The 26,839-nt window shown below is 43.7% G+C and overlaps 2 protein-coding genes across 3 annotated transcripts in view; one reads left to right on the plus strand and one right to left on the minus strand.

The window, feature by feature from the left end:
* abhd10b (abhydrolase domain containing 10, depalmitoylase b) overlaps positions 1–26,839 on the plus strand; it is a 117,878-nt gene that overhangs the window by 39,848 nt on the left and 51,191 nt on the right. For both annotated transcript variants that reach the window (XM_086021537.1, XM_086021534.1), the window contains one exon: positions 8,843–9,024. The gene's annotated coding sequence lies outside the window, so the exon portion shown is untranslated. The remainder of the gene's footprint in view (positions 1–8,842; positions 9,025–26,839) is intronic.
* bhlhe22 (basic helix-loop-helix family, member e22) lies at positions 1,477–26,641 on the minus strand. The gene is made up of 2 exons (XM_086021540.1): positions 25,564–26,641; positions 1,477–1,658 (listed from the first exon to the last, which is right to left on the minus strand). Exon 1 carries the CDS (start codon positions 26,446–26,448, stop codon positions 25,579–25,581), a length of 870 nt encoding a protein of 289 aa, XP_085877666.1. The 5' UTR covers positions 26,449–26,641; the 3' UTR covers positions 1,477–1,658; positions 25,564–25,578.

Raw genomic sequence — 26,839 nt, forward strand, 5'->3', positions numbered from 1 at the left:
CTGGCCGGGCGAGATTCCTCTCGTCCTCTTCCCCCCCCACCCTCCTTTTTTTTCCTTTTTTTTTTTTTTTCACACTTGCAGAATGTGCGGCCTTTGAAGGACTTGTGAAGCCGAAGGCGCCCCGTTGCTCAATCAAACAGATTAAGTCAGTCAGACAAGCGGCGATCTGTCCCATTCGATAAAGTGACTTTTGGCATGCCGCATCTCAAGCGAAGCCTCCGACGTCCATAACGCCGTTCTCGGGATGCCTCGTTCTTTTTAGCGCACCATTAGCAAGCTAATTTGCATTTTTCGTTTGTTGTTTTTTTTTTTTTCATTATTTTTTTTTATCAGCGCTCTTATACTCCCTGTGGGCCGTAGATTGACCCTCATACCAAAGTCACCGAAACCTCATGAAAGTTAATCCCTGTTAATCCCTTGCAGTGTGGTGCGTTTAAAGCACGGGCGAGCCAGTAATGAGGACATCTGTTTTCATATGGTCCTTGACACTTAGCACCAGAAACGTGATGTCATGCTGTCCAAACGGCTGCGCGGCTGGCTGGCAGACAGCACGCCGTCCGGTGATTGCTTCTGACAGGCCGCTGACAGCTCTGGAGGTGAGGCGGACGCACGGCAAAGGGCAAGCAGGGGATGAGGGGCAATGGCGTCAGGCTACGGGGGGGGGGTCTATTTGAGACTGGCGCTGTCTGATGGCCTTGCAATTACTGCCGTAAAATCGCCACCAATCGAACACACCGGACAAAGCTCCGGTAGATGTCTCCAATGGTTAAGCCAGTTGTCTGAATGGCAAAAAAAAATGCCCCAAAAAGTTTTTTTTTTTTTTTTTTTTTCTTTTCAACTAATGAGCCAAGCAGTGCGCTGCGTTTTGCCTCCATTGACCATTCGCTAAGCCACACCCCCAGAAGCAAATACCGGCCAATTATCTACATTCCCACATTCATCTGTAGTAGCCACCCCACAAGTTATGTTTTCAAGAAAATAGCACATCCCTATATACAGTATATATGTATATTAGGGGGGTGAATCTCGGCTTGCCCCCCCCAATTATGAGGGCGAAGAATGACGACACGCTCGTTTCTTAGTTGCATATCATATAATGGAATCCAATCCAATTGCCATCAAATGCCCTTTTTTTTTTCCGCCTACTTGTTTCCTCCGTTTGAAGTGTCAAATTCACTGATGTACTCACAAAACGCTTGTTTGCTCCGCTTTTGGGTTAGAAAGCGGTGTTTTGGGCTGGGGAAATCAAACCCTTGTTCTACTGCTGATTACTTAAACCAGAATAAAGGCAGAAACAAACTTTTTGAAGCCGTTTCAAGCGGTTTTAGGATGTAGGAGGAAGCTGGAGTTTACCGTTGAACCTTTTAAAAGGTAATTGTTGCGAGTGTGTTCATCAGATTTCGGGCAAGTGTTTGTCATTTCTGAGCGGCGCCGCTGCCGCCTTTTTGTTAAACGCTCGGTACAGTCGAGCATCACGACCACGTCGGTGTGTGTGTGTTGCGTGTGCGTGGCTGGCGAGGCAAAGTGGTTGGCCGTCGTCTCGTCATGTGGCCAGTCTCCAGTGTGACCTTGCATTAGTGCATATGCTCACAGCGGGGTCACTTGGTTGAGGGCATGATCTGTCAGCCTTTGTTTGTCGAACAGCGGACAGCGCCAGCCTGCAAGATAACATATTTCACGCAATTAGCGACTCTGCATCCAACAGACGCCGTAAACATGACCGCAAAAAATGCCCAGTTGTTGATTAGCAAAACCAGCCTTTATAGCATGTTAGCATGTATGTTTTGGGCCCATCGACCCACTTGTTTCTTATGATTTTTTTTTTTTGTGTGTATTAACTGCCTCATATCAATGTGAAGTAGCGTTAATGGCTAGCAGTTCTATTATAGCACATGGGAAATAAAGCTCCAATTACAAAGGTGCCTTGAGATACGGCATGACCTGACTTCTACCCCTCCGCTACCTTAATGCTAACATACAATGGAAAACCCCATAGGCAAATGCGCTAACAATTAGCATCTATGTGGTGTTTTTTTTTGGGTTTTTTTAACCCTTTAAGCATGTAGACAGGCCACACACCACGAGTCGCTGGCCTATATTCTTTATCCTCTTCAAGGAATGACTAATATTACTGCCGTACTGGGAGGCCAAGAGGAGCTGAGTTGCCAGTACACGTCTGACATATATGAGGATGCTTTGAGGTCATCTGCCAATAAAAGCCCGGCCCGCAATGCTTCGGATTACGATGTGCAGATATGTGATCTGTTTACACGTTTTGTGCGTGTGCGCGCTTGGCAATGATGGAGGTAGCTTGACAGAGAGTGTCAGCGCGAGGGTCGGCGGCGGCGCTGACGACAGGCGCCCTCTGACAGTCGCTCTATAAGGCTTGGTAACCAGCCTTTTTTTTTCCTGGGAGGTGTTTACTGTCACTGTGTGTTGTGGCTGCCTGGCAGCCCAATTTCTCCAGGCTGTCAATCTCCACAGACACTAACCTGCCATGTTAGATTTGACCTCCACAAGGGAGATTAGTGTCTCCCAGCTTCGGAGGCATTTTTCTTTTTTTTTTTTTTTTTTCCCTCTCATCCTACCAATCGTACAACACCCCCACTCCCCACCTCTTGCTCTGTGGGGATACCTGGGAGAGAGAACACAAGCACGTGCGCTCTTCTCACCATATCACAAAGCAACGCAACCAAAAGAAGCAAATCTGTTTCTAAAATAGTCAGGTAATTACGACGATACTTCATAGTTCAACCGCAAAGCAAAGCGGAGCATACTTTTTTGAACGCAGGTGGCGAGCAAGTGGCAGCAGCCAGTCGACGGCAGGCTCACTAACTAGCATGAGTAGCTAACGTAGCAATCGACCTTTTTCGCTCGGCGCTCCTTTCTGTCAAATTGCCCAACCTCGAATGCAAAGCGCCAATCTCACAAAAGTCCTTTTGTTTGCCAAAAAGCTGAGAGTCCAACCGGGTCTTAAGCGAGGGAGCAAAAACAGAAAGTAGAAAGCGCCCAAAATAGAAGCCGCTTTAGCGCTAATCTGACAAGCTAACGAAGGAGTCCCCACCTTCAATAAGCAAAATTGAAAAAGTGTCAGCGCTTAACGGAAGCAAGTTGAGCGTACATGGTACAGTTAGTGGTTGCAGTTGTCACGCGTGAGACTTGTCGGGGGGGGGGGGGCAGCGACTGTGAGCGCGATGCAGTTTGTGCGTGGGAGGCCTCAGACGCGTGCCTGTTAATTAAGGGTGTTACATGATTACTTTCACACGGTGACTTACGTACGGCGCTTTCTGTGTAGACCCCAGTCATTTTCTGGCATGCTTTTTTTTCCCTGGCGTACAAACCTTTTTTTCTGACGCGCATTATGTTTGTTAAAAGCCCAAATATATCCGCTACTCTACGACTACTACTCTGCTGTTGTAATCTGTCTTTTTAAGGAGGAAAGATCACGCGTTAGCATTGCTAGCGGACTGAAAGGCTAAGCTACGTGGTTGCTTTGAACACGCAGTTGAATTCTTTTTGTTTTATGGATTAGTTTGACAGTAAACTACAAACGAGAGTGGCATCGAAGCCTCTTTTTTTCGAAGATTGGTTCACCACTTGCAGGTGCCGTTCCAACGTTTTCAAAGGTCGGCCTCACTGTGCCGTCGTAAGTCGCAAAAGACGCGTATTTAGCGTTATTGTAATATTTAAAACCGTATCTTGGTAGCAGAAGGTCCTGCGGGCGTTTTACGCACTCCAAAGATGCCGATGTAACTTCCCTGATAGATAAGGCGCCCGTCTTGCAGTAATTCCACTCTATAATCTGCATATCATTTTTTAGGGATCTATTGCATTGAATTTTCATCGTTAAGCAGGCCTCCATATGGATACGCGGCTCGTCCTATCACAGGCCGGCCGCCGCCATAACGATGTTTGAAAAGGGCCATCACACGTGGATTTACAGCGCGCCCCTCGTTCCTTATCATCAATTGACCGGCGCGCCGGCGACGGGCGGTTATGCCGTCACATAAAAATCCGCCGTTATGGCCCCCGCGTTCTGTTTAGCTCTTGATCGAAATGTGGCGTCGCTCCCCCCCCCCCCCCCCCCTGCCGTATTTCTGACCATGAAAATTATAATATGGAACAAAGATTAGAATGAAATTATCACGGCTGGAGGCGTTTACCCACGGGCCAAAAGGGTGGGGGGTGGGGGGGGGGGGGGCTGAAGGGGGGCGGGGCGGCCGGCGGACTCGGCCCCCACTTCCCCAAGAATAATGATAATACATTAGAATGTGAGAGCAGCGCTGTTATTGCTGTACATTATGTATGTTCAATTTATACTAGCTCACACGGGCCAACCTCTAGTGACGGATAGGTCGTTACTTGCCGCGCCGGTGAACACTTATCAGCCTTCCCGCTGCTGTTTATGGCTGCCGTGAGGAGCGCTTGTCAGTCAAGGTCACTGCTTTGTGTGTCCTCCTTTAATAGTTCCTTCTTCACAGTTGTTGAACTTTGTGTGCTCGCTAAGTGGCCGGGGGAGATGGCGTAGTGCAGAGGTCCCCGCCGCCTTTATATATGGACCCGAAAACCGATTGTTAGGTTATTTTCAACAAGGCTTGTAATGGAGCTTTGAGGGGATTTACGGTGCTCTTATTTTGTCCTCCGAGTTGGGGTTAGTCATAGGAATGGGTGGATAGGGTTAAACGGGATTAGAGTAAGTGGGTGCGCTTCTTGCTCCAGGTTTGCTACTTGACTTTTTGGGTTAGAAGGTCAGATTCTTATTTTACAATTATTTGGAATTTAAGAAACATGTTCTTAGTCCTTCCGGTTCAAGTGTGAAAATCAGCTGTTAATATGCCCCTTTTTCTTATTTCATTTGACAGTAAAGATGAAAGAGAGGAGAAAGAGGTGACGTTAGTCTGAGTTATAATTCATGTTTTCTAGGGCTGTAACGATTAATCGAAGAGCGATTTAAAAGCGATTCGCTAGAGATCCAGAAAATGATGTCTTGCAACGTTTTTTCATTCCAGACGCATAGCACATTTTGGACGTGTCGATCAAATTCTGCTTTTGCGCCAAACATCATTGCGTGTTGCGTTTGTGGATGGCTGCAGAACCACACTAGAGACAAGCATGGTAGAAATTTATAAAAAATCGAATCAAATCGAAAATCGGGAACTGAAAATCGAATCGGGGTTTGAGTGAATTGTTACATCCCCATTATTTTCATGATGCTGTTTTGGACACTGGCTTGACTACTTTCAATTTTAATTGCTGCACCCGGCTATCGAAGCTGCTATCTGTGTGATGCGTATAAAAGGAAGTTCAAATTGCTGTAACAAACGAGCTGCTTGTTTCAGACGGGCGCGCGGGCGCGCGCGTGTATGTAGTAGTGTACGGTAAGTTTGGCTGACAGGATCCAAAGAGCCTCCTCTAACTGGAGGGCCAATGCTAATGCTTGGCTGGTTGCGTTACACCAGCTAGTGCCGACATCAGAAGTGGCCCGCAACGCAGCGCAGAGACTAGCCCAGGGACACAAACGAGATTTTGGTTGCCTGATATCTCTTTTTTTTTTTTTTTTTTGTTTGAGCCCGCGGCGCCTGATGTTTGTCATGGCCGCACAAGTCGTATTTGTGTATCTCGCGCGCACACACACAAGCACTTGGCTTGTTTAGGTAAAAAGGCTCGCCTCATGGTGATTGTCAGTGTTGGTTTGGCTTCTGTATGGATCACTTAATTAAATACTGACTACTTAGCTATTACAGAGGTCCTGTTATATTCTTTTTTTTTTTTTTTCAAGATTCACGTTTCAAATCATATATAGTGGCAAGGGGCGTTTATTTACTCAACTGCAGAAGTGAGGGGCTTTACAGTATTTGTCCAATTTACTAATGGAAACCATATGGAAAAAAATGACTGAGAACGTGTGCAAAGACTGTGAAATACAGCAGACCGGGTGGGCCTGCCAAGAGCAAAAATCCATGTATAATTATGAATGCATTAAAAAAATAATAATTTTCAACTCAAAAAATTCTTGTTAACTAGCAATAACGTGTGTAGAATTGACGCCATTATGAATGCATTACAAAAAAAAGATCACGGTGGGCAGCAGTCAATATCAGTGTGTAATTGACCCCAACTATAAATGCATTGAAAACAGTTTTTTGTTTGTTTGTTTAACTCCTTGAAACCAAACCTCTAAATAAGAGTGGGCTCCCCTTCAAAAAAATAAAAATAAAATAAAAAAAAATTGGGAAAAGTCCGACAGGTGAATCTGTGGGGCATCCACTGTCTGTTGTAATTTGGGAGATTTAGCACACCTGGTGACTGATTGGAAGCACGGTGAAAAAAAATGACTATTTGAGAAAAGAATGTTTAGCCACTTTTAGCAATTTCTGTATGTATTTATTTATTTATTTTTTTTGGCAGTTTATTTTATTTCCGTTTATTTTGGGTCTAATACCGCTGCCAACCACTAGATGGCGGCACACTATTTTGTCTGACTACATTTCAAGGCAGAAGACCGAAAACAGGAAGTGTTTCAGCTCAGCCTAGTTCTTCCTGAATATCAAACCCTTTTTAATCCTGCTTCGTACGCCTACAGAAAGCGACAGCTGTAGCTTCATTTTATAATATTCATCTCTGGGTATGAATCTTGACGTATATCGATATTGTGAGATGATAATTACATTTAGATTGAACCTGTTCCTCTCTCGTTCTTTGTCCGCCGTCTCCCGCCAATTGTTACCGCGCTTCCATTAATCCAAATGGACAATGGCTGACAAGGTGCTTTTTATTGTCATCATTTGTCTTGTAAAGGCACCCCGCCATCATTTACCTTCCTTCCCTCCCCCTCTTCCGCGGTCCAGCTCCCCCGCTGTAAAAATGAACACTTCCTTATCCGTTGATCTAAAGTCACTGCGATACATTTAAGAGTGTAAAAATGTTGGGGTTTTTTCCTTTTTTTTTTTTTTTTTTCCCCCCTTCCCGAGGCGTCACCTCTGAAGGCTTTGGCCGCTGTCATTTCACAACACCCCGTGACGCGGGTGACGCTCAGCTTTTCTGACAGGCGCTGGGCGGCCATCTTAGGCGAGCTGGCAGTCTTTCTCCGGGTAATGTGGGCGAAATGTACAAATACGAGCACGTGTGTTATTAGTGATCCTTGCGCATACAACGCCGCTGCCTTTGACGGGAATCACTATAAAGCGGAAAGTACAGACAGTGATCCCATCATTAAATAAAGTTAAAAAAATAAACCGTTTTTTGTTCCCGCCTTGGCCACCTGGGGGCAATATAAGCTTGAATGCACTGTTCATTGTGACGTCTTGACCCCTCTCAGCTCATCAGTGCGCTAATACTAATTGCTCTTCACAAAGGATAAAGAATATATCATTGAGTAGGGTTGTGTTGCTGGGCCATTTGTGTTCGACGTTTGAAGGGTTATAGCACCACAAATAGATCCAAATTAGCGTTAGCATGAAGCTAGCGGACTGAAAAGGTTTAATTCACTGTTTTATGCCAATCCAATTCCATACAGACAATTAATTGAGAGTTTTTTTTGTCACATACAATGTTGACTATAGTCACTGAGTAGTGAAAAAAAATGCTTTACTGTAGATACTACGGCATGTATACAGATCATTAGCAAGTACAAAACACGATCGGTTTTAGCTATTTATTGTTCCATGATATATATTTCCTGGTGAATTCACATTCACCTCTGCGTATCCATAGAATGTAACACTTTGCTTTGTAAAGTTAAATACAGATGGATATCAAGTGGACAGTGGTGGGGGCCGCAGGGCGCACGGCGGATGAGACACCTTTGTGGAAAGCCTGTGGAGAGGCAACGTTGCTCATGGAATGTTCACACAATCTCGCCCTGATTGAGGCTGAGGTGCCCTTTGCCAAAAAGGCCCCCCGAGATATGAAAGGACACTTTTAGATCGCAACATCACAGCTCTCTCGGTATTTGTCGTTTTTTTTATGCTTTCTTAGGCAAGTTTTTGGTCATCATTTGATTTGTTGCATTTTTAAAGTTCTAAAGACAATCGTAGTCACATTGCCGTGTTTGCCGTCTCCAAGCGACCCCAGCTCGGCTTTTCAATAATGACAGACATATTTATTATTGTCGTTTTTTTTTTTTTTTTTTAAAGCCACCCAAAACCCTGAGCATCATGCTAGCATCCAAGTCCGTTAGCAAGAAATGTCCGTGCGGGAACACGGAAAGGGCCAAACGTTGGTTCCGGGCATCGCAAGTATTGTTTTAAAATTTTTGTGGTTGACTTAACTGAGTTAGCAGACTTTTTTTTCCCCTGCCCTGTTGTATATGTTTATACATATGTACATGTGTATATAAATATTCAAATAAGTGACTAAATAAAATAAAATAAAGCCTATCAAATGACCGAAATGAAGCATATTTTTTTTCCAAACAAACGGCCTTTACGATTTGAAAATGGCATTTTGCCGCAATGCCACGTCGATTAGAATTCGATTAGTTGTTCGTCCCTTGCGCGCAGGTTGTGGCGCGTGTTCACGTCTTGGCGCAACCCGTAAGTCGGCGTTATTCTCGTAATTTTTGCATCTGTGCTCGTTCAAGAAACAGCTGTTGAATTTTGAGGCGGATGGAAGGCGACGGGGGCCCAAGTTGTCCGTGCTCGTTCGGCTCACTTGGCTTTGACGTGATGGCTGCTGGCACTGTTTTGCGCTGAACTCAACATCTGTGACAACCGCCACTGACCACTTCGACCCTCCCTCCCGCTGCTGTCCCTTCATTCCCTTCACACGTTTACGTCAACATTTTTTTTTTCCCCCCCCCCTCATGTTTCTCACCAGCCTGTCTTCTTTCTTTGCCTTCCAGGGTGGCCCCCGCCCGCTCCGGGAGGGCGGAAGAGCAAAACGCAAAGGGGGCAAAATGGGGGAAAGCGCGGCGCCACCCGATCGCTTTCCCCTGCCAGGGTCCATCGGCGTCACGGCCGCATCAGCTGGTCCCAACGTGGCGAGGTCATCTGAACATCTGGCCCCTCCACCACGCTCTCTTAGGTCAGTGGGTAGCATCTGTTGGCGGAGCGCGCCGCCGTCTACGAGCGTGACGACGGACGCAAACCTCGCAAAACCGCACCACAATGTGTCGCGTCCAATTTGCTCCGTGAATATTTGGAGTGGGGAGAAATAGAAATAGTCTACACACCCCTGTACGAATGTCAGGAAACCATTTCAGAACTTTTCCCAACATTGTGACCTGTAATCTCAATTAGAAAAAGAAAAAAAATGAAACCACTGAAATGTTTGCAAAAGTGTGCACACCCTCATAACTCCAGCAGTGTTCCGAATTCACAGTCAAATTTATGTAAAATGGGAGTCAGCAAACCTGCAACCAAATGCAAAAAGGCCTCCTAAATAAAGTTCAGGTGTTCTAGTAGGCTTTCCTGACATTTTTGCAGTCACATCTTTGCGCTTCCAGGACATCAGAGGGATCTCATGGTTCGAAGGTAACAGGTAGGAGAATGGTTAAAAAAAAAAAAAAGGGAAGACGGGTGTGTAGACTTTTTATATCCACTGTAGCAAAATACCGGGTCAGCAATATTTATAGAATACAAATGCTTTGGTTTTGTTCATGCACTGAGTTCTATCATAACCTAAGTAATCAAATATAATATTTTTTTAACCCCCCAAAATTCTTGATAAAACTGAGCAAAAGCTACAATAGGCCTTCCATGAAAAACAGTCATGAAATATAATAGTTATTTTCAACCAGACTTACAGGACGATTAAATAAAGGAAATAATGCAATGAAAACATTCAAATGGTTAAAAAATTAAATCAATAAAATTGACATCAAATAATAAAAACAAGAGGTTTAATTTAAATATGATGATTATGGCTGGCTGTCCTCATGTGTGTGCGCGTGTGCGTGGTCCCGCTGAAGTTTGAGTCGCCGGGCAGGAATTATTGAACAGAGGGGCGGCTGACAGCGGAAGCAAACAGATGTCACAATCATAAAGAATTACACAAGCTCTGAATTAAAGATGAAGCGTGGCACAAAGAACGTGCGGCTAGCCCAAACTCTTTTCCTTATTTATTTTCTCCTTCATTTTTTTTTTTTCCTCCCCCTTTTTGGCCAAAGGCGGCGAGCCTCATTAAGACGCCGAGCGGCCAGCCATCGGCCAGGTGATGTGGCGATAACAAGCGCCAACCACGGCGCTAAAGCGGCGCTAGGTGAGACAGCTGTTGGCAGCATACTTCAGCCCATTCATTATTCACAAGCCCAGGGGGCCTCGGCACGCCGCGCGCCATGTCAAAATGTTTGAAAGCATTTACGCCACGGCGGCCCAGTCATGAAATCTGTACAAAAGAGCCCAATCTGACAGAATGTCCTCGCAACGTTGTCGTTTTACCACAAGTGTTTTGTTTCCCCGCTCGCTTTTACACTCGGAGAACTACAAGTCGCTCTGAATATTTGATGGACCATCCCTCACTTCCAGTTTACCTTTGGATCCTGTTGTTGTTGTTTTTTTTGTTTGTTTTTTTTTTCCCCACCCTATTGTTTAAAGTAGCGCAAGTCGTCGTTTATCATACCATCCACCGGCGGGGGTTTTGTGAAATAAAATGCAGGACAACACCGACCTTGCTCAACACGCTCATAGTACAAGCAGGTCAAAGTAAAAAGCATTGTTGTCATTGCGCTTCTTGGAGATGAGCTGATCTCTGATTGGCTACTAGCTAGCGAATCAATGCAGATGATAGAAGAAGTGGATGATGAAATAATAGGGCAAAAGTTCAGCAAAAAAAAAAAAAATGGCATTTTACTCACCCCTTAGTGAGTTATTGCTACCCTGACCACCCCACTGACAAATTTCTGACTCCGCCCACCCCTTTACCGAGCTCTTATTTTATTTTTCACTGCTCAATTTTAGCTTGCTACTGAAAACGTATCACTTGTGTACGCACGGTGCCGTTACCCGAGTGGCTGTGAAGGCGCGCCGAGGATTGCAAGTCCCCGGCCGACCGGGGTGGAGGGATGCCATTTAAAAAGGCAAATGTGATTAAGTTTAGTAAGCGCTCCCTCGTCTTTGCGATTGTCAGCGGGGGTCGGGCTAAAGCGATGTGACACGGAAATTACTCTCCCTCCTGGCGGCTTATACGACTCGTCACTCCCAGGAAATATCTGGGCGACGGCGCGACTGACAAACCCGCTCCCGTCTAATAGACTATTTGTCCAGAGATACCGCGCGCCGACGCTAAGTGATCTATCGCGCGGAAGCTAACAAAAGTGTTTTATCTAGCCTCGTCGTCACTCTAATCCGACCACCCACCCCCGCGCCGCTAGCCTTATCGCTTGGCCAAGGGAGTCCTACATTAACGCTTTGGGCGGCACATTAGAAAATGTTGAAATTGTTTTGAAACGAGACGGGCTCCCCCGCGGAGTGACATTTAGCGCCGTGCGCAAACACGGCGCGCTTGGCTTTTCCCGCCTGGCGCAGGAGCGCTAACCGTGAAGGACAGCATGCGGCTCGGCGCAAAGGTTACGTCGCGAGTCCGTGTCACGCGCCGCTTGACATGATCTGCACCAGGGTTATAATAGTTTGGGATTTATTTATATATATATTTTTTTTAATTCGGTTAGTTGTAATTAGTTGTTAGAGCAGGACTGTTTTTACATTTTTGAAAACGCTTCGTTAGAGTTCAGTTTTTATTAGTGTTAGTTTTATTTTTGAAGGTATTGTGTAAAAAAAATGACAGTTTGTCCCTCCTTGTACGCATGTACAGCAATACTGAGATATTTACTTTTAAAATGAATCCAGATTTGAATCAACAAAGACAAAAACAAAGAACGTTTTCGCTTTAGTGTTAGTCTGTGTGTTTTATAAACGTACCATGTATTTTCCGTTTGTTTTTTTTAATAGCCTTTTTGTTATTTTATTTCAGGAATGAAAATGTTGTTTCGATTGTAGTTGTCCACTTTCTTTTTTTTTCCATCTATATATATATGTATATTCAAGTATTTGCATGTTTTGTTTCCAATGAGGATTTTGTAAAGTCGTACAAAACGTTAAGCAACATATTATACTCGAAGAATAAAGTGGAAAAATGGATAGTTGGACAAAAATCATCACGAGAGGCAATTCTACGCGAAATATCGACTCGTAAGTCGGCTTACTCACAACGTTGTTCTCTTTTCATTCGGAGCAAAACCCCACAAAATCATCACGAGGGAAGTGTGTGGCATATAGTTGTTAACTTAGCGTATATCCTGTTACAAGCAGCGCCTTGAGATAAATGGCTCGCTAACCCCCTCCGCCCCCCCCCCCCCCTCCGCCATAAGGTTTTATATCAAACGACACGTGCCGAGTACCTGACTGCAGTTATGTTGTTTCTGCAGGAAATAAAACAATCACTTGTGAGCCGTGAGCGTGTGTTTGCGCATGTGTGTGCGTGTGTGTTTAAAGTAGACAGTGCGCTTACTGCGGTGGCAGGTGACAGGTTAACTCTGCTGTGTAATTTCCAACCCCGGTGATCCGGCGGCCCTTGATTGGATGTGAGCTCGTAAATATCCCGTGATTAATCAAAAGGGCTTGTTCTGCGCGTAGCGTCGCCGTGTCACCTTCACAGCCGGGGGAGCAGGCCCCGCCGCCGCCGCCACCGTGTTTAGCGTGTTCCTCGGGTGGCCCCTCGAAACCCCGGACTTACTGTATTTCAGACTTTTCGCCGACTGGCAATACTGGACAGTATGAATGATATGTATCCGTTAGAGACGGGCCTTGTAATGAATTGCCAAGAATTCCGTCAATAGAAAAATGTGAATATTCAGCGTATTATATTTAGCGAGGTTTAAAGAGACTCCATGACAAAACTGCTGTTCATTTAAGAATAAAAAAAAAAAGGGTGATGTCAAACGATTAAAATGTTTAACTAATTAATCGCAAAATTTTCCATAATTAATCTCAATTAATCGTATTTTTCAACTACGATTTTTTACAAAGCTTGGAGCCGATATTTACTCGAGTCAAATCTTGGAATTGATATGGGAAAAAATTAAAAGTATGTTTTGTTTCAAAGACTGTTCTAATGGCTTTCTTTGATCCTTGAATACGATTCTCTTCCTGTAAAATACAACTGTTGAACGATACACCAAAGACGTACAACTAATATGGTATTTGAATTTGGCTTTGCGAAGTGAGCAAATTATTTTCGATTTCTCCAATGAGCCATCGAGCAACTTTTTAAAGTAAAACTACAAAAAAAAAGTTTGGCTGCAAAGTGAGCAGAGGGAAGCTGCCGCCAGGAAGTGGGAAAAATGAGTTAACTGAGTTAATTTTTTTTAATGCGTTATGAAAAATAAATAAAAAAATAAATTTAAAAAAATCGTAACTGTATGTGAAAGGAAATGGAATCAAGAATAAAATAACTGCACGAGAAAATTTCATAATCTCACGAGGAAGCTGTTAAAATGTCACGAGAGAACAAAGTCGTAATCTTTACGACAGTTGTTTGCTTTTTGCGATATGAAATGCAAGCTCATGATTTCCATATATTTGGAGTGTGGCGGTCATGATGCCGCCATTCTGGCACCTTGCGAGAAAAGTGGATTTCATTTCCAGATTGTCTGGCAGTGCGAGCCTATTGAGAGGTTTACTTTCCACGCTATTAGACGTGACACAAAGACAGCGAGAACAGCGCCAGCCTCCCATCCTTTTAATTACGACATCGTTAGCGCAGAAATCGTCCCTAGAAACAAATTTGTAACACGGCGCGTGAAATCGGGCCAACGCCGTAATGGGTGATTATATTAATTAATAGACTGAACTCATTATGTTTAGCTGTAAAAATTAGTTAAAGTGCCACTGCTAATTAACCAGCGCGCTCTGCTGCCTTATAGTAACTTCGTTTTTTTTTTTTTTTTGGTCTTTTTTTTTTTTTTTTTTTAAGTCAGTTCACTCAGCAAATCCATTGTGATGTGCGGACTCTCGCGCCTTATTCCGCTGATTACCGCCATGACCCTTTGATTGTCACTCGGAGAGGCCGCGCGGGACACGCGTGTCATGTCAATAACGACTTTGGAGTCCACGTATCGGTCCGCAGCGCGGCCAAGTCCAGACCTGTCTGGGGAAGCCGCGTCTCTAATTGCTCTCGCGTGGTGGTGCAGCAGACTCGCGCGTCCCACATGTCACCTCTGCCAAGGCCCAGCGCCCGTCACTGTCAGTGGGCCCACCAAATCTTCCTAACAAGCTTGCCGTTATATAAAAGTGCGGTGCAAAACTGGGCTCGGGGACTTACAAGGAGGGTTCGTGTTCAAAGGGGAAATGGGAGCTAGCTAGATGGGCCTGATTTGTTATGATTTAAAAAAACAAATCTGATTTTTAAAAAAAATATTTTTTGGTGCACATTTTTTTTCACGATATTTATATCTGGGTTCTAATAGTTTGGGATTTTTTTTTTAATTATAGTATGTTTTAATTTCATTTTGGCTTCTGTTTTTCAAATGCAGCTTTTAGTTTGAGTTTTAGTTTTAGTAGTATTTTCAAGTGCGCGATAACAAAAAAGGTCACAATAAGTGTAGGGTAACGAAAGCTCCACAAAAAATGCCATTTTAAAAATAGTGATATTATGAATGAAGTCTTTTTATTTTGAAAAATGTAATATGTTTTCAACATTTGTATTTCTTTAAGAAAAAAAATGCATATTATAAGAATCCAGTCTGAATAATACAAAAATAAATCTGATATTTACTGCATGAACTTCTGTATGACAAAAAAAGTTTGAGGAGAAGAGTCAATCTGTGAGCGAAAAAAGTTGCAGTGTTTATGAATTTGGTTGGATTTTGCCAAAATCTGATTCTAATACAATACGTTGTTTTTTTTTTTAGAATGTGACAAATATGAAAAACTATGAGAATGAAGTCATGATAGTACGAAAAGAAAATGTATTATCTTAGTTACGAGAAAAAGGTAACTTGCTCGAGAATGAAGTCTTCCATAAATATATAAATAAATAATAAGGTACTAAAGGACTGCGCAACTTTGAAGGAGACTTCACGTTTTGGGCAAAACAAGTCCTTTCTCTATAAACGCGTCCAAACACTTTGCTAATTTTGTCCCACTCGGCCGTGAGAACGGACGTCTGCGGGAATGAAGTTCCCGAACGCTCTGGCGAGGGGCGTGAGTGAGTTTGACAGGCCAGCTGAAATATGCTCGGCTTTTACCTTTTTTCATTACGCCAGCATGCAAATTTGAGGCTCGCCTCCGGAAAGGTCATTAAAAATGTGACAGATCAAACAAACCTGCCGAGAGTGGCGGACAAAATCTCAGGTTGTCGCGACATCACACTTTTCACACTTTCCATCTCGCCGCCGCATAATGAGGACGCCGGACGGAAAGATGACACAAAAAGAAATAAAGTTGCAGTCTTGCAACAGTAGATGCGGTTTTTGAGAACAAATTATTTTGTTTAGGAAAAAACAAACAATTGTCATTTTAAGAAAAATAAAAGTTGTAATGGTAGCATTTTTTTTTTTTTTTTTTTTTTTTAAGTCTGAATATTTTACGGAAATTGCAAGGGAGGAAGTATTTTTGTAGTTAAAACTATTACTTATTAGAAGAAAAAAAATTGAATTTTTTGAGTGGGGAAAAATTTTTTTTGTGATATCACATCAAAAAATTGGAAGGAAAATTAAAAGTTTGTAATCTTACTAGAGTTAATTAGATTTTTTTTTTTAGTAATATGTCATGTCGTAACATTACGAGAAGAGGATTTTTTGGGGAGAGTAAAGTCAGACGAGGAAAAAACAATTGCGATCTCAATCAAATCAATCTTCCTTTTTAAAGAAAAGCTTTTTGCTAGAATAATGCATCTTTGGAGAATCAAACAAGTTTCCCTTTGACAATTTAATTTCTTGTATGCTTGATCGTCTCCGAGCGACGTTGTTTGTCTGGCGACTTGAGGTAGTGACGAATTGTTAAGCGGAGCCGTAAGCGACAGTCGGGAGGTGAGCGACGGGGTCATTAAGTGCTTTTATAGCCTATCAGCCTTGTCATATCCGCGGCTTGGCTTTTTTTTTTTTTTTTTTTTTTTTTCTGCACCATAAGGCACGTTGGCTGTCGGAACTGCAGCTCGGTTAAACACGCCAACGTGTGAGCGCTGCTTACTCAAACTGACGTACGGACGCAAGCCCGCTTTTCAAACGTCTTGCTTCTGGGCGGCAAGCTAAAACCAATATTTCGATATCCCGCGCAAATGCAACAGTAGCAAATTCACGTTTTGTTGTTTTTTCCACCATGGAACGATTTTTAATTTTTTTTTTTGCAGCTTCCTTTGCAATCACTTGGAATCGTTTCCCTAAGTTAAAAGTCAAAGTCCACTGAAGAGCAACATGTACCTGGTGAAGTCTTGATGGAGTGATTCAAGACGTTAGCATTTTTTAGCATCCTATGCTAGCCGATGTTTGTTGCGCTAATTAGGCTAACTCTCTGCGGCCCTTTCTGGTGCTAGCTGCTCCACTTGAAGGACGCATGTTTCATAAGGTAATTCCTCTGCGAAACAATGTAAACAACACACTTTACGGTAAAATAGTTGATACATTATGACACAGATGTATGCTAATGGTGTAGCCAGACGTTTGTATTTTTGGGGGGGCTGCCGCAGTTTTGTGATTGAATAAAGAGACCCTTAAGGCTCAACATCTTGTGACGATCCGAAATGGGAAGCAGTCTGGTTTCTCATCAAAGGACGTTAGCCAATCCCACGATAGCGCCTGTGACCTTCAACCGTTAATCGTCCAATAATAAAATGTTTTTATTGTTCAAAAAGTCTTTAGCCTAATTGAATTGGGCCCAATTTCGATTTGCCGACGCGGCCGATCCTTGCCTAGTTTTTTTCTGCGGTGGGCGCTACGCTTCCATGACATCATCATTACGGTGTAAAATCCGCGGGCCTATGGGGCACCCATTAGCACCCGCTGATCCTTGGCGGGGCCCTGGCGTCGTGGCATGTTTTAATTAGCCTCATCAAGGCGCTAAGTCGTGCTCATCTCTGCCTTTTGCGCTCATTATTTGATTCCATCATGTTCTTTGGCTCCCAGGCCGAAAACGATGACACAAGTCGGGGCGCGTCTCTCGCTCTGCCGGGTACGTGACCTTGAAAGCGCTGACCGGCAAATTACCCACAATTCATAGTCCTAGATTGAGAAGGTAATACACTCAAGAAAAATAAGTTGAACAACAGCTTTTTGTATTTTTTTTTTTTTTTTTTTTTTTTTAATCAGTGGATTCACTGGAAAGGCTCCCAGCCAGGAGCTTTGGTGTGATGTGAAGTGAAAGCCAAGACGGGCTTTGGCACTGGGCGGCCATTTTGTGTTTGGTCTGATGAGCGCTGTCACTTGGCTAGTAGATCTTAGTCGGCGGCTCATCGCGGTGTCGTTTGCATGCAAGGAAAGAATGGCCAGGGTGTTTCTTTAAAGATGAACTTTGAAGGCTTGTGATGCTGAGCTATGATTGCATTGCAGGAATGTCCGTTACTTTCTAGTAGTTATTCTCTTGCGGAATAATGGCCTATTATTACAAATCCTTTTTTTTTTTTTTTGCATCTAGTTGACCGTTTTCAGTGTTGTTTCATAATGGCATTCATAATCTTACGAGAAATAAAGCGAGAATCTGAGAAAATTCTCACATTTTTACAATAGGATTTTGGATTTTGTGCATTTTTTTTCGTAAATGAATCAATTAGAAAAAAAATCTGCTACATAATCCTTATACAGTCATACTTTTTCAGTGATTTAGTTTTTAATTTTACAAGAACAGAATATTTTGTCTTTTTTTTTTTTTTTTTTAAAGATTAACACAATAATAATAAAAACAACAATAAATGAGTCTCTCAGCCCTTACTCCAAAATAAGGTCAGAACTGACATCCTTGTGAACGTAGGCCAAATTTCCATGTAGTGTCGTGTGCTGTTTCTATGTCAGCTGTCCTGGGAGGACAGTTTAGCCCAGTTTTGGCAGCGTGGCGGGATGTGTCATTTTCATACATGAGCTGCTACACCCACAACTGACACCCAGGCACTCACCAGTATTTGGACAGGCTAACGCTTAGCATGTCAACAGCCAGCCCCTAATCTGAACTCACAACAGCCAATCCTTCACTCTCATTCGCTGACGCCCACGTCACTCACCGGGCCCGGTCCCGCCGTTTGAAGCTATTGTCAGCGAATAGCCGGCCTACAATACCCACTCAAACATTCACTTTGAGGTCACTCAACAGAGCTGACCCGCCTTTGAAAGGCAAATACACAGTCACAGTCATATTTTCTGGGGTGTAGAATTTGTGGGTGGCAACCACAGGTGGACAAAATTACGCGCACCTCACATACATATATATAGCCGTAGTTTAGTACAAGCAAGGCTGAAGTCGCCGTCAAGAAGGACAACATGTTTATTTTCAGTTTCGAAATGATACAACGGTAATGGAAATCGACCGGCGCGGATCGCTAGCGCGCTAGCGCGCTACCCCGCGCGCCAGGTGTGGAAAGACGGCGGAGAATACGTTTGCGTGTATTAGCCGCTCCCTCGGCGCGCTGCAAATTGCCTTGTTTGCTCGGCACAAGCGCGCAAACAGATGCCGCGCTCTGCGCTCGGGCTAATTCTCGGGGTCTCTGGGTATTTAGCGGAAAGGGGCCACCAGGCCGGCCGAAGGATCAGGCGAGGGACGCCTTTGCGCGCTAATGTCGCCGGCGATATTCGGCAAGGCGACAAGCGGGCATCACGGAGCGGGCTGCGATGTATGCAAAAGAATAAGACCTTGTCTCTTTGCGTAAGGCCAACAAAGCGGCGGGCCGCTCTTTGCAATTTCACTCTTATTAGGAGAATCTGCATTTAGGAGGTACCAATGCTATCAGTCGAAATTAATCTGCTTTGACTGACTCCTAATGCGAGCGCAGTCAAAGAGTAATTATTGTCTGGATGGCTGTGCAGCCGCCTCATCATCATCATCATCATCATCATCATCATACGCCCGCCCGCCCTCTCCGACGTGGATCCCTCCACGAGCGACTGGTTCGGGCGCGTACGCCGGGGCGTGTCATTTAGCGCGCCATCAGCGAGTCTTGATTAGCCCGCCCTGTATTATTGTGATTAACGTCCACCCGGCAGACAGCTGTCCACTTGTCAGCGGCGATAGCGCGGGAGAGTGGAGAGCGCGCAACCAGAGATGGCTGCTGCTTTTAAAAAAAAAAAAAGTATAATCTTGCTTGACGTCTGAGCAGGGTTATAATCATTTGGGATTTTTTTTTTTTTTTACTCGGTTAGTTTTAATGAGTTTTTAGAGCAGGTTTGTCAGTTACTATTTGTTTTTATTTTTTTTAAATGCTTTGTTTTGGTTTAGTTTTTATTAGTTTTAGTTTTTTGATATGGAGTATTTCTTGAGACAAAGATGAAAACATTTTTGCAATAATCACAGCCGTTATAAATGTAAGATGTTCCTCCGGTTAGGTTTTTTTTTTTTTTAAAGCATTTTCGTTTTTATTTTATTTCGCTCATGAAAATTATTCTTCAATTTTAGTTGTCGTTTATTCCTTAGGTTTCATCCACTATATTACCCTTGCTTGTGTATTTTTGGGTGACTTTCTCCCCCTAAAAATGAATTGTAAAACTTTAGTCAAAAGACCTTCAATGTTGAACGCCGCAGTGTCTGCTTCGTACAAGCGCACTTTGTTGCCAAGAAAGACAACTTCTGGTGTTTCCTAGTGTTTATTTTTCCACCAATCCCAAAATGTGTGACTGTAGTCAGTAAATTGACCCCGCCCCCCTGTCTCCCTTTGTCACTTGGCATCAGACAAAGGAATAACCGGGAACATTTTTAAGGAGAACAGAGATATTGTTTTGTCCTAGAAACTCTGCATTCATTATAATTATTCGCCCAAAACACACACACACACACACACACACCTTCCTGCATCAGAGTCAGTTTTGATTACAAAGTAAACGCCGGCGCATCAGACAAGGAGTGTGTACGGGGAGGAGGGGTGGAGCCATGCACGCTGATATGCATTCTATCAGAATGATTTATGCAAATTATGCACATTATTCCCGCAGGAATGTCTCTTCGGAAAAGTGCCAGGATAAATTGCCGGAAATTAGCCATAAAATTCACCGCGCGGGGTGAGCGGGGTGGGGGTGCGAGGTGAAGGCCGACGCGGAGCCAAGGACATTGGGCCGCCCCGGTTACGCTTGGCCTGGCCCGCCTTCCCCCGTGCTTGGCATTCATGGCTGTTAAATCCTCGCGGCGCGACAACGCTAGCCAGCTAAGCTAGGACACGCAACAACAACAGCGGGCCTTTCATACTTTTGCTTTTCTTATCACAAGCTAAAGTTTACTATTAGCTAAGTACAGCGATACATTGAGATACAAGTTTAATTTTGATTTGAAATATAGATATTTTTTTCAGATTGTTTTTTTTTTTTTTTCCAGATGGTTTTTTTGTCTTTCTACATTTGTTGTAACACTGCCACATAGATGCTATTTGTTAGCTTGTCTATGACGTTTTCCATTGTTTGTTAGCATTAACGCTAGCAGGCCTTGCTATGTGGTTGTTTTAATCTATATGTAATACTTTTTTTTTTTTTTTAGTTAATTAATATTTTTAGACATAGTTATAAGGATGGATATGCATAAATTAAAACATGTATGCATAATTATAAATGGTGATGATATCACAAAAATACATTCTATCAGATCGGGATGTATTTCGATGCTTTTATTTGCTGTTTATCCGCACGTTTTAAGCCTTGCCGGAGGTCCTCGTGCTCTGTCAGCTCTTATTTGTCTTTTTTTTTATTCGTCCTTTCACAGCGTTATTGACCTTGTCCGTAATGCGTCTTAATCTGGAGATTATATTCTAATCAAAAACGTGTCGGGCGATCAGGTGATGAGCACTTTTGGACGTGTAAACAAGACCATGTCAGCCTCATAACATCGCACGGCTCCGGATGCATTACGGCGCTCGGCTCTCTATTGGTCAGGCCTTTTCTGTGCATGTGTGTGTGTGCGCGCGCTTGTGTGTGAGCGACTCCCACTGTTATTGTGTCATCATCGTGTCTTTATTTCAACGCGGAGGCCGGAGTTAATGAACATCACAGACAGGAGATGAAATCCACCTCGCTTCAGCATTAATGAACTCTGAGCAGGTCGCCATCTGCATATTGATCAGGCTAAATGACAACCCCCCCCCCCCCCCCCCTTTCTTCTACCGACCTTTCCACACATGCTCCGGTACATAGTAGGGATAGTAACGATTTTGAAAAAAAATCTTTTCCTCAATATTGCAATTTACTGTGCTATTTTTATTATTTTTGTTTATACAACAAACGCAACAAATTTATCTTTATTACAATAAAAAATGTCAGATTTATTATGTATAAATGTTTTGGTCAGGTGGCTTTAGAATAAAGAATAATGTTAAAATAAAGGCTAGCGAACCATAAAAACATTTTTTTTTTCCTGGAAAACGCTTATTGGAGGCTTTTGGAGGCCCCATTTTTAAAGACCTTTTAGGTTAAAAAAAAAAATGGCAGCATTGCATTATCATCTGTATATACAGTACGCCGATTTTTTTTGAGGGGTTGGGTTTTTTTTTCCTCCCAGCTCGGTCCCTAGATTCCATGAACCAAACCACATAACTTACTAAAGACCACTAGCTTAATGCTATCACACAATGCAAAAAGACATAGAATGGCTAGCGAAACTAGCATCAATCTTGCAGTGGTATAAAGCTCTACGGATCAGGACAAATAGTTTAAGACAAAACAATGCAGCATTACATGTTGAAAAAATTTTTTTCCTAGTCCTAAATAACAGATTTTCTTTTTTTTTCTAACTTTTTCTATTTCTGTGCCACCGTGCGTACGGAATTGGACCGACAGATTGTGTTTGCGCTAATGCTAATGCTACGTTTGTACCGTGCTCATCTACAAACTACTTCAAAGACCCAAATCACCATTTGTATTGGTTTTTTTTGGGGGGGGGGGGTTTCCTCTCCGCCGTGTTGTTTTGACCCCACAAATGACTGCGCTCTAGTGCTATGACACGTTTTAATCCCGCCGGAATAAAAGCACATCCGATTACGGCACAAAGAGTAAACAGGGATTAGGGGATTAGGGGATTTTAATCTTATTAATATGGCTGCAGATGGAATATTCAGAGATGTTACCCAACAATTGCATTTCCCACGGAGCGGATAATCGTGTGTTATCGTACCTTTTTTTTTTTTTCCCCCACCCCTCTGAGATAAACACCATATGTTTACCTGACCTCACACATTAATAAATTAGTTGTTCATTATGAAAACACGTTTGAAATGAGTCAGTGGAACAATTGGCTTGAACAGGCGGATAAATGGTGGCAACACAAAAGTGAGCAGCGCAAAGTTAATGGGATGTTGCTAATTAAAGGGTCCCACACTCACAACACAACCTTTTTGGTGTGTCCACATAAAAATTGTATGTTAGAAGGTTAGAAAAAATGACTATAAAAAGTCTACACACCCCTGTTCAAATATCAGGTGTTTTTTCTGTTTTGAAAAAAAATGAGACCAGTATACATCAAAGTGTTCTATGGCAAACCAATCACATTCAAACGCGTTTTAAATGGGAGTTAGCACACACCTGCCACCCTTTCGACGGCCTTTGAACAACCCTAAATAACGATCGGGTGGTCTAGTCGGCTTTTGCTGGTATTTCGTTAGCATTCTAGCAGAAGCCGCAAGCTATTTGGAACTGTTCATAATTCCCTCCACATTAACTTGGGGCTTTTTTTTTTTTTTTTTCCTTCAGATGTATTTAGAAGGGGGTGTGGAGACTTTTGCAAGGTTACATTTAGGTCCCACCTGGCCAGGATTAATAAAAAACCCGATGACATGCCGTAACGTCAACTTCTGAACATCCAAACAACATATCTGATAAAGAACAGACATGAAATGAATCCAACCAACATGTACATGCTTGACTTGTGTACTTTTTATGAGGCAACACAATGCATGGCTATCACTTTGGTGTCATGCGGTGAATTACCGCCCAGCGCCACGCCGGCACATATATCTGTTCCCCGTATATCTTGGCATTGCTATTTTCCTCCCTGCCACACGGCCAGGATGTCCCCCATCGCTGATAGGACGTTTCAATTCCATGCGCTGTATGTATATTTGGTCTTTATCATCCTTTTTGCCTATACCAATAGGATATGGTAAATTGGACATTTTTATGGTGGGTATTAAAAAAAAAAAAAAAAAAAAGCTTTTGCGCTTGGTACTTGCGTTGCGTTTTATTATCAGGCGTGGTTTAAGATCACGTTCTCAAAAAGCAAGAAATATTTTTGTACTTTCATCATGATTAAATAGAATATAAAGAATGAATCAGTTTGTGCATCATGATTTAAAGCTTCACTTCAATTCTTCGCGCTGCTCCTTCTGTTTTGCCCATCTTGGCCACCAGGGGCAGTTTAATCCAGTTCCATCACATTTTATTTTGCATGTGAGTCCGAATCCAAATCATTTGATTTTGAGTACATGCATAGTGGAGGGAAAAAAACCCCGTCTTCCTCAGATAATACCAATCAGCGGAAAATCACGTTTGGCCTGAATGTCTGACCTTTGGGTCAGATCAACCCCGGTCACCACGACTCTCACTGACTCTGTAAACTGCAATAATATTGTGATGTTTTTTTCCCGCAGAGGATAAATATATATATGCGAGTATTGCTATATTGTCTGTCTACATGTGTTGCTCCATCGCGTATGTTAACGGGTTCCAACACTCACATGGTTGAGAGTCCCAGTCGAAAAATTGCAACTAAATGCTGCGTGAAATTTTACGTGTGTATAATTTACGCCATCTTTGCTCGCCATTTAATCTATTTTATATCTTTACGTTGTTTTTTTTTTAACAAAGTAGAGCTTCATTCTTTTTGTATTGTAATTTTGGTCTTGCAATGTTTTTTCTTGTCATGTTATGACTTCATTCTTGGAAATAAGCAATTTTTATTCATAATATTTTGACTATTCATGGTCGGTATGAAAAAAAAAAAGGTTTGCACTTGGCACTTTAGTTGCGTTATTGAGCGTGATTGTCAGGCTTTTGCATGGAATCTTATGGAAGTGTTTGCTTACAAACATTTTTTTCATCTTTGTGAAATATATCTTTCACTGGCCCATTCTTTAAGCACAGCTTTTTTTTATTATTATTTATTTAAGTCAATTGCCATTTTTCCTACAATCATATTATTATAATTTTTTTTTAGGAATAAAACCTCTGCCTTGCTTTTAGTGAACACTTGGGCCCACGACTTTCTTCTTGTTAAGGGCCAATCGGAATCTGATAACACACACACACACACACACTCACACAAACACACACACACACACACAAACATTTGTGCGAATGAAGTAACACACACACACACACACACGTATGGCTCCTTCTCTCCCTCCAGGGAATCATCTCTTCCGGGCTAATGTTAATATTATTATGGGTTAAACGCTTCTGTCGTTTTAAAAATGTATTGTTTTTTAACGGTTAAGTAAAAATGTGGTGTATTTTTTTTTGGGGGGGGGGGCTACTTTTAAAAAAAAAAATCTTGTTTTGCCAAAGAGTTAAGGGAGATGAGGGAGCGTGACGGGATTAAGTGAGACACGTCGGCGGGCCCTGTTGTCGAAATTGCTCATCGTAAACACAACGCTTGTTATTGTTAACACAATTATGCCACTTTCGCTAGAATAACATTTTTAAATCATTCCCACTTTGTCCTGTCCTAATCCGAAAAGAAGCCTCTGTCCGTGGTGCTGAAACTGTTTAGCTGATATACGATGAAACGCTTTTTTCCCAGTGCAATTCTCTCATCAACTTTTAAATATTTTATCATTTTAAAAAGGATTGAACAATAAAAAATTAAAAAAAATTCATTTCTAAAGCCAAATAAATGAAAGTCATTTTTAATTTGGAAAAGAAATCCGTTTCCACATCTTAAATAACCCGTTTTAAGTTGACCCGTTCTGTATTTAAAGGCAAGGAAGGAGCATTTCGGTCGTGTCTGTTGTTCAAAATATTTTAATAAAGCTTTTTTTCCCAACACTCAAATACATACACACGGGCCCTATGCTCAAAGAATAACTCGAATCTATCTACACAGCTCGACCTGACAACCATCTCATCGTTTGAAATACATCAAATGAAAAAGACCAGAATGTGCAATGGACAATAAAGTCAATAAATTACCACAAACAAACAAACAAAAAAAAAAAGACACATGGAATTGTTTTCACAGTGTCCCTGCAACATAATAATAAATATCAGACTGAATTGTTGTGACATTCCGCAAAGAGGAAACCAAATTTCAAAAAGGGGGGGAGGAGCAGCAGGTTCGATCCCCCTCAAAAGTGGGGTAAAAAGTTGTCAGGTCCCCTCCAAAAAATGCCCCCAAAAAATCTCCACGTAGAGAAGTCCAATGTAGTCATTCACACCAGCACTTAAAGGACGACTTTATGTACACGATCAAGTATTGACTGTAAATATTAGAAAAGTGTCGGTATGGAGTCTCTAACCTTTGCCGGGCCGGGTTAAGGCTTGTCAGTGCACTGTTTGCACAGGCTGGACGCGGCCGTGTTGAACAGGGCGCACTTGTCCGGGCAGGAGGACGCGGCGGCGGCGGCGGCCGCGGCGGCCACGCCGGCGGCGCTGGACGGGAAGGCCGGGTAGCCGGGCGGCGGCGGCGGCGGCTCGTACGCGCCCAGGCCGGGCGGCGGCGCGGCCAGCGCGGTGGTGCCCGGGATGGCCGCGGCGGAGATGGCCTGGCCCTGGTTGAGATAAGCCACCAGCCGGCGCATCTCCTCCAGGGCTTGCGCCTGCATGAGGATGTAGTTCTTAGCCAGCAGCAGCGTGGCGATCTTGGAGAGTTTGCGCACGGACGGGCTGTGCGCGTAGGGGATGACGCCGCGGAGCTCGTCCAGCGCGTCGTTCAGGTCGTGCATGCGCCGCCGCTCGCGGGCGTTGATGTTGAGCCGCAGCATCTTTTGCTCTTTGCTCTTCTTGCCGCCCTCCGCTTTGCCTTTGCGCTCGGCCAGCAGCAGCATGTCGCTGCACGAGCGGCCGTCGCTGTCGTCGTCCGGGCTCTGCTCGCCGCCGCTGCTCTCCGCCGCCGCCGCCGCCGCCGCCGCCGCCGCCGCGGCTGCCGCTGCTGCGTTCTCGCCGTAGTTGACGCACAGCGAGCCGGTGGGCAAACCCAGAGCCGCCGCCCGCACCCCGGCCAGTCCTCCGGGCTGGATGGGGTCCGAGTCGCCCCGCTCGAAGCAGCCGATGCCCGGCGACGACTGGCGCTCGCGGGCAGGCAGCTCCGCGCCGCCCCGGTACGGGTCGTGCATCTTTTTGCCCGACACCGCGCTCAGAGTTTTGTGGAAGATGTCGCCGCTCAAGTTGAGCCTCCGGTCCATGGCGCGCCTCGGTGGGAGGGGAGGGGGGGAAACTCTTGACAACACGTCTCGCCCTGGCGATGCCCTCTGCGAGTTTGACGCTGTCACACTTGTCAGCGGAGATGCTGAGGAAGAGGAGGAGACTCGCTCTCTCGCTCTCCTTCTTTCTTCCTCTCACTCGCTCGCTCGCGTCTCTGTCCATTATTTTCCGGAGGCGGGTTATTAAAAAGGATTCGCCCATTGGGACTCCCCACCAACAAAGTCATCTTAACGTTTTAATCAACGCCATTCACACCGCGACGAACACTTTTTAGCCCGTCTGGTGTGACTTTCAAGCCGATCACCATTCCGTGTAGAAGCGAGGGTTGCGCTAAAACACTCAAAAACAAAACAAAAAACAGACCAAAAAATG

This window comes from Filicampus tigris, chromosome 21 (genome assembly GCF_054856515.1).
Source record: "Filicampus tigris isolate MCC_2025a chromosome 21, RoL_Ftig_1.0, whole genome shotgun sequence".
In the NCBI taxonomy this organism is placed as follows: domain Eukaryota; kingdom Metazoa; phylum Chordata; class Actinopteri; order Syngnathiformes; family Syngnathidae; genus Filicampus; species Filicampus tigris.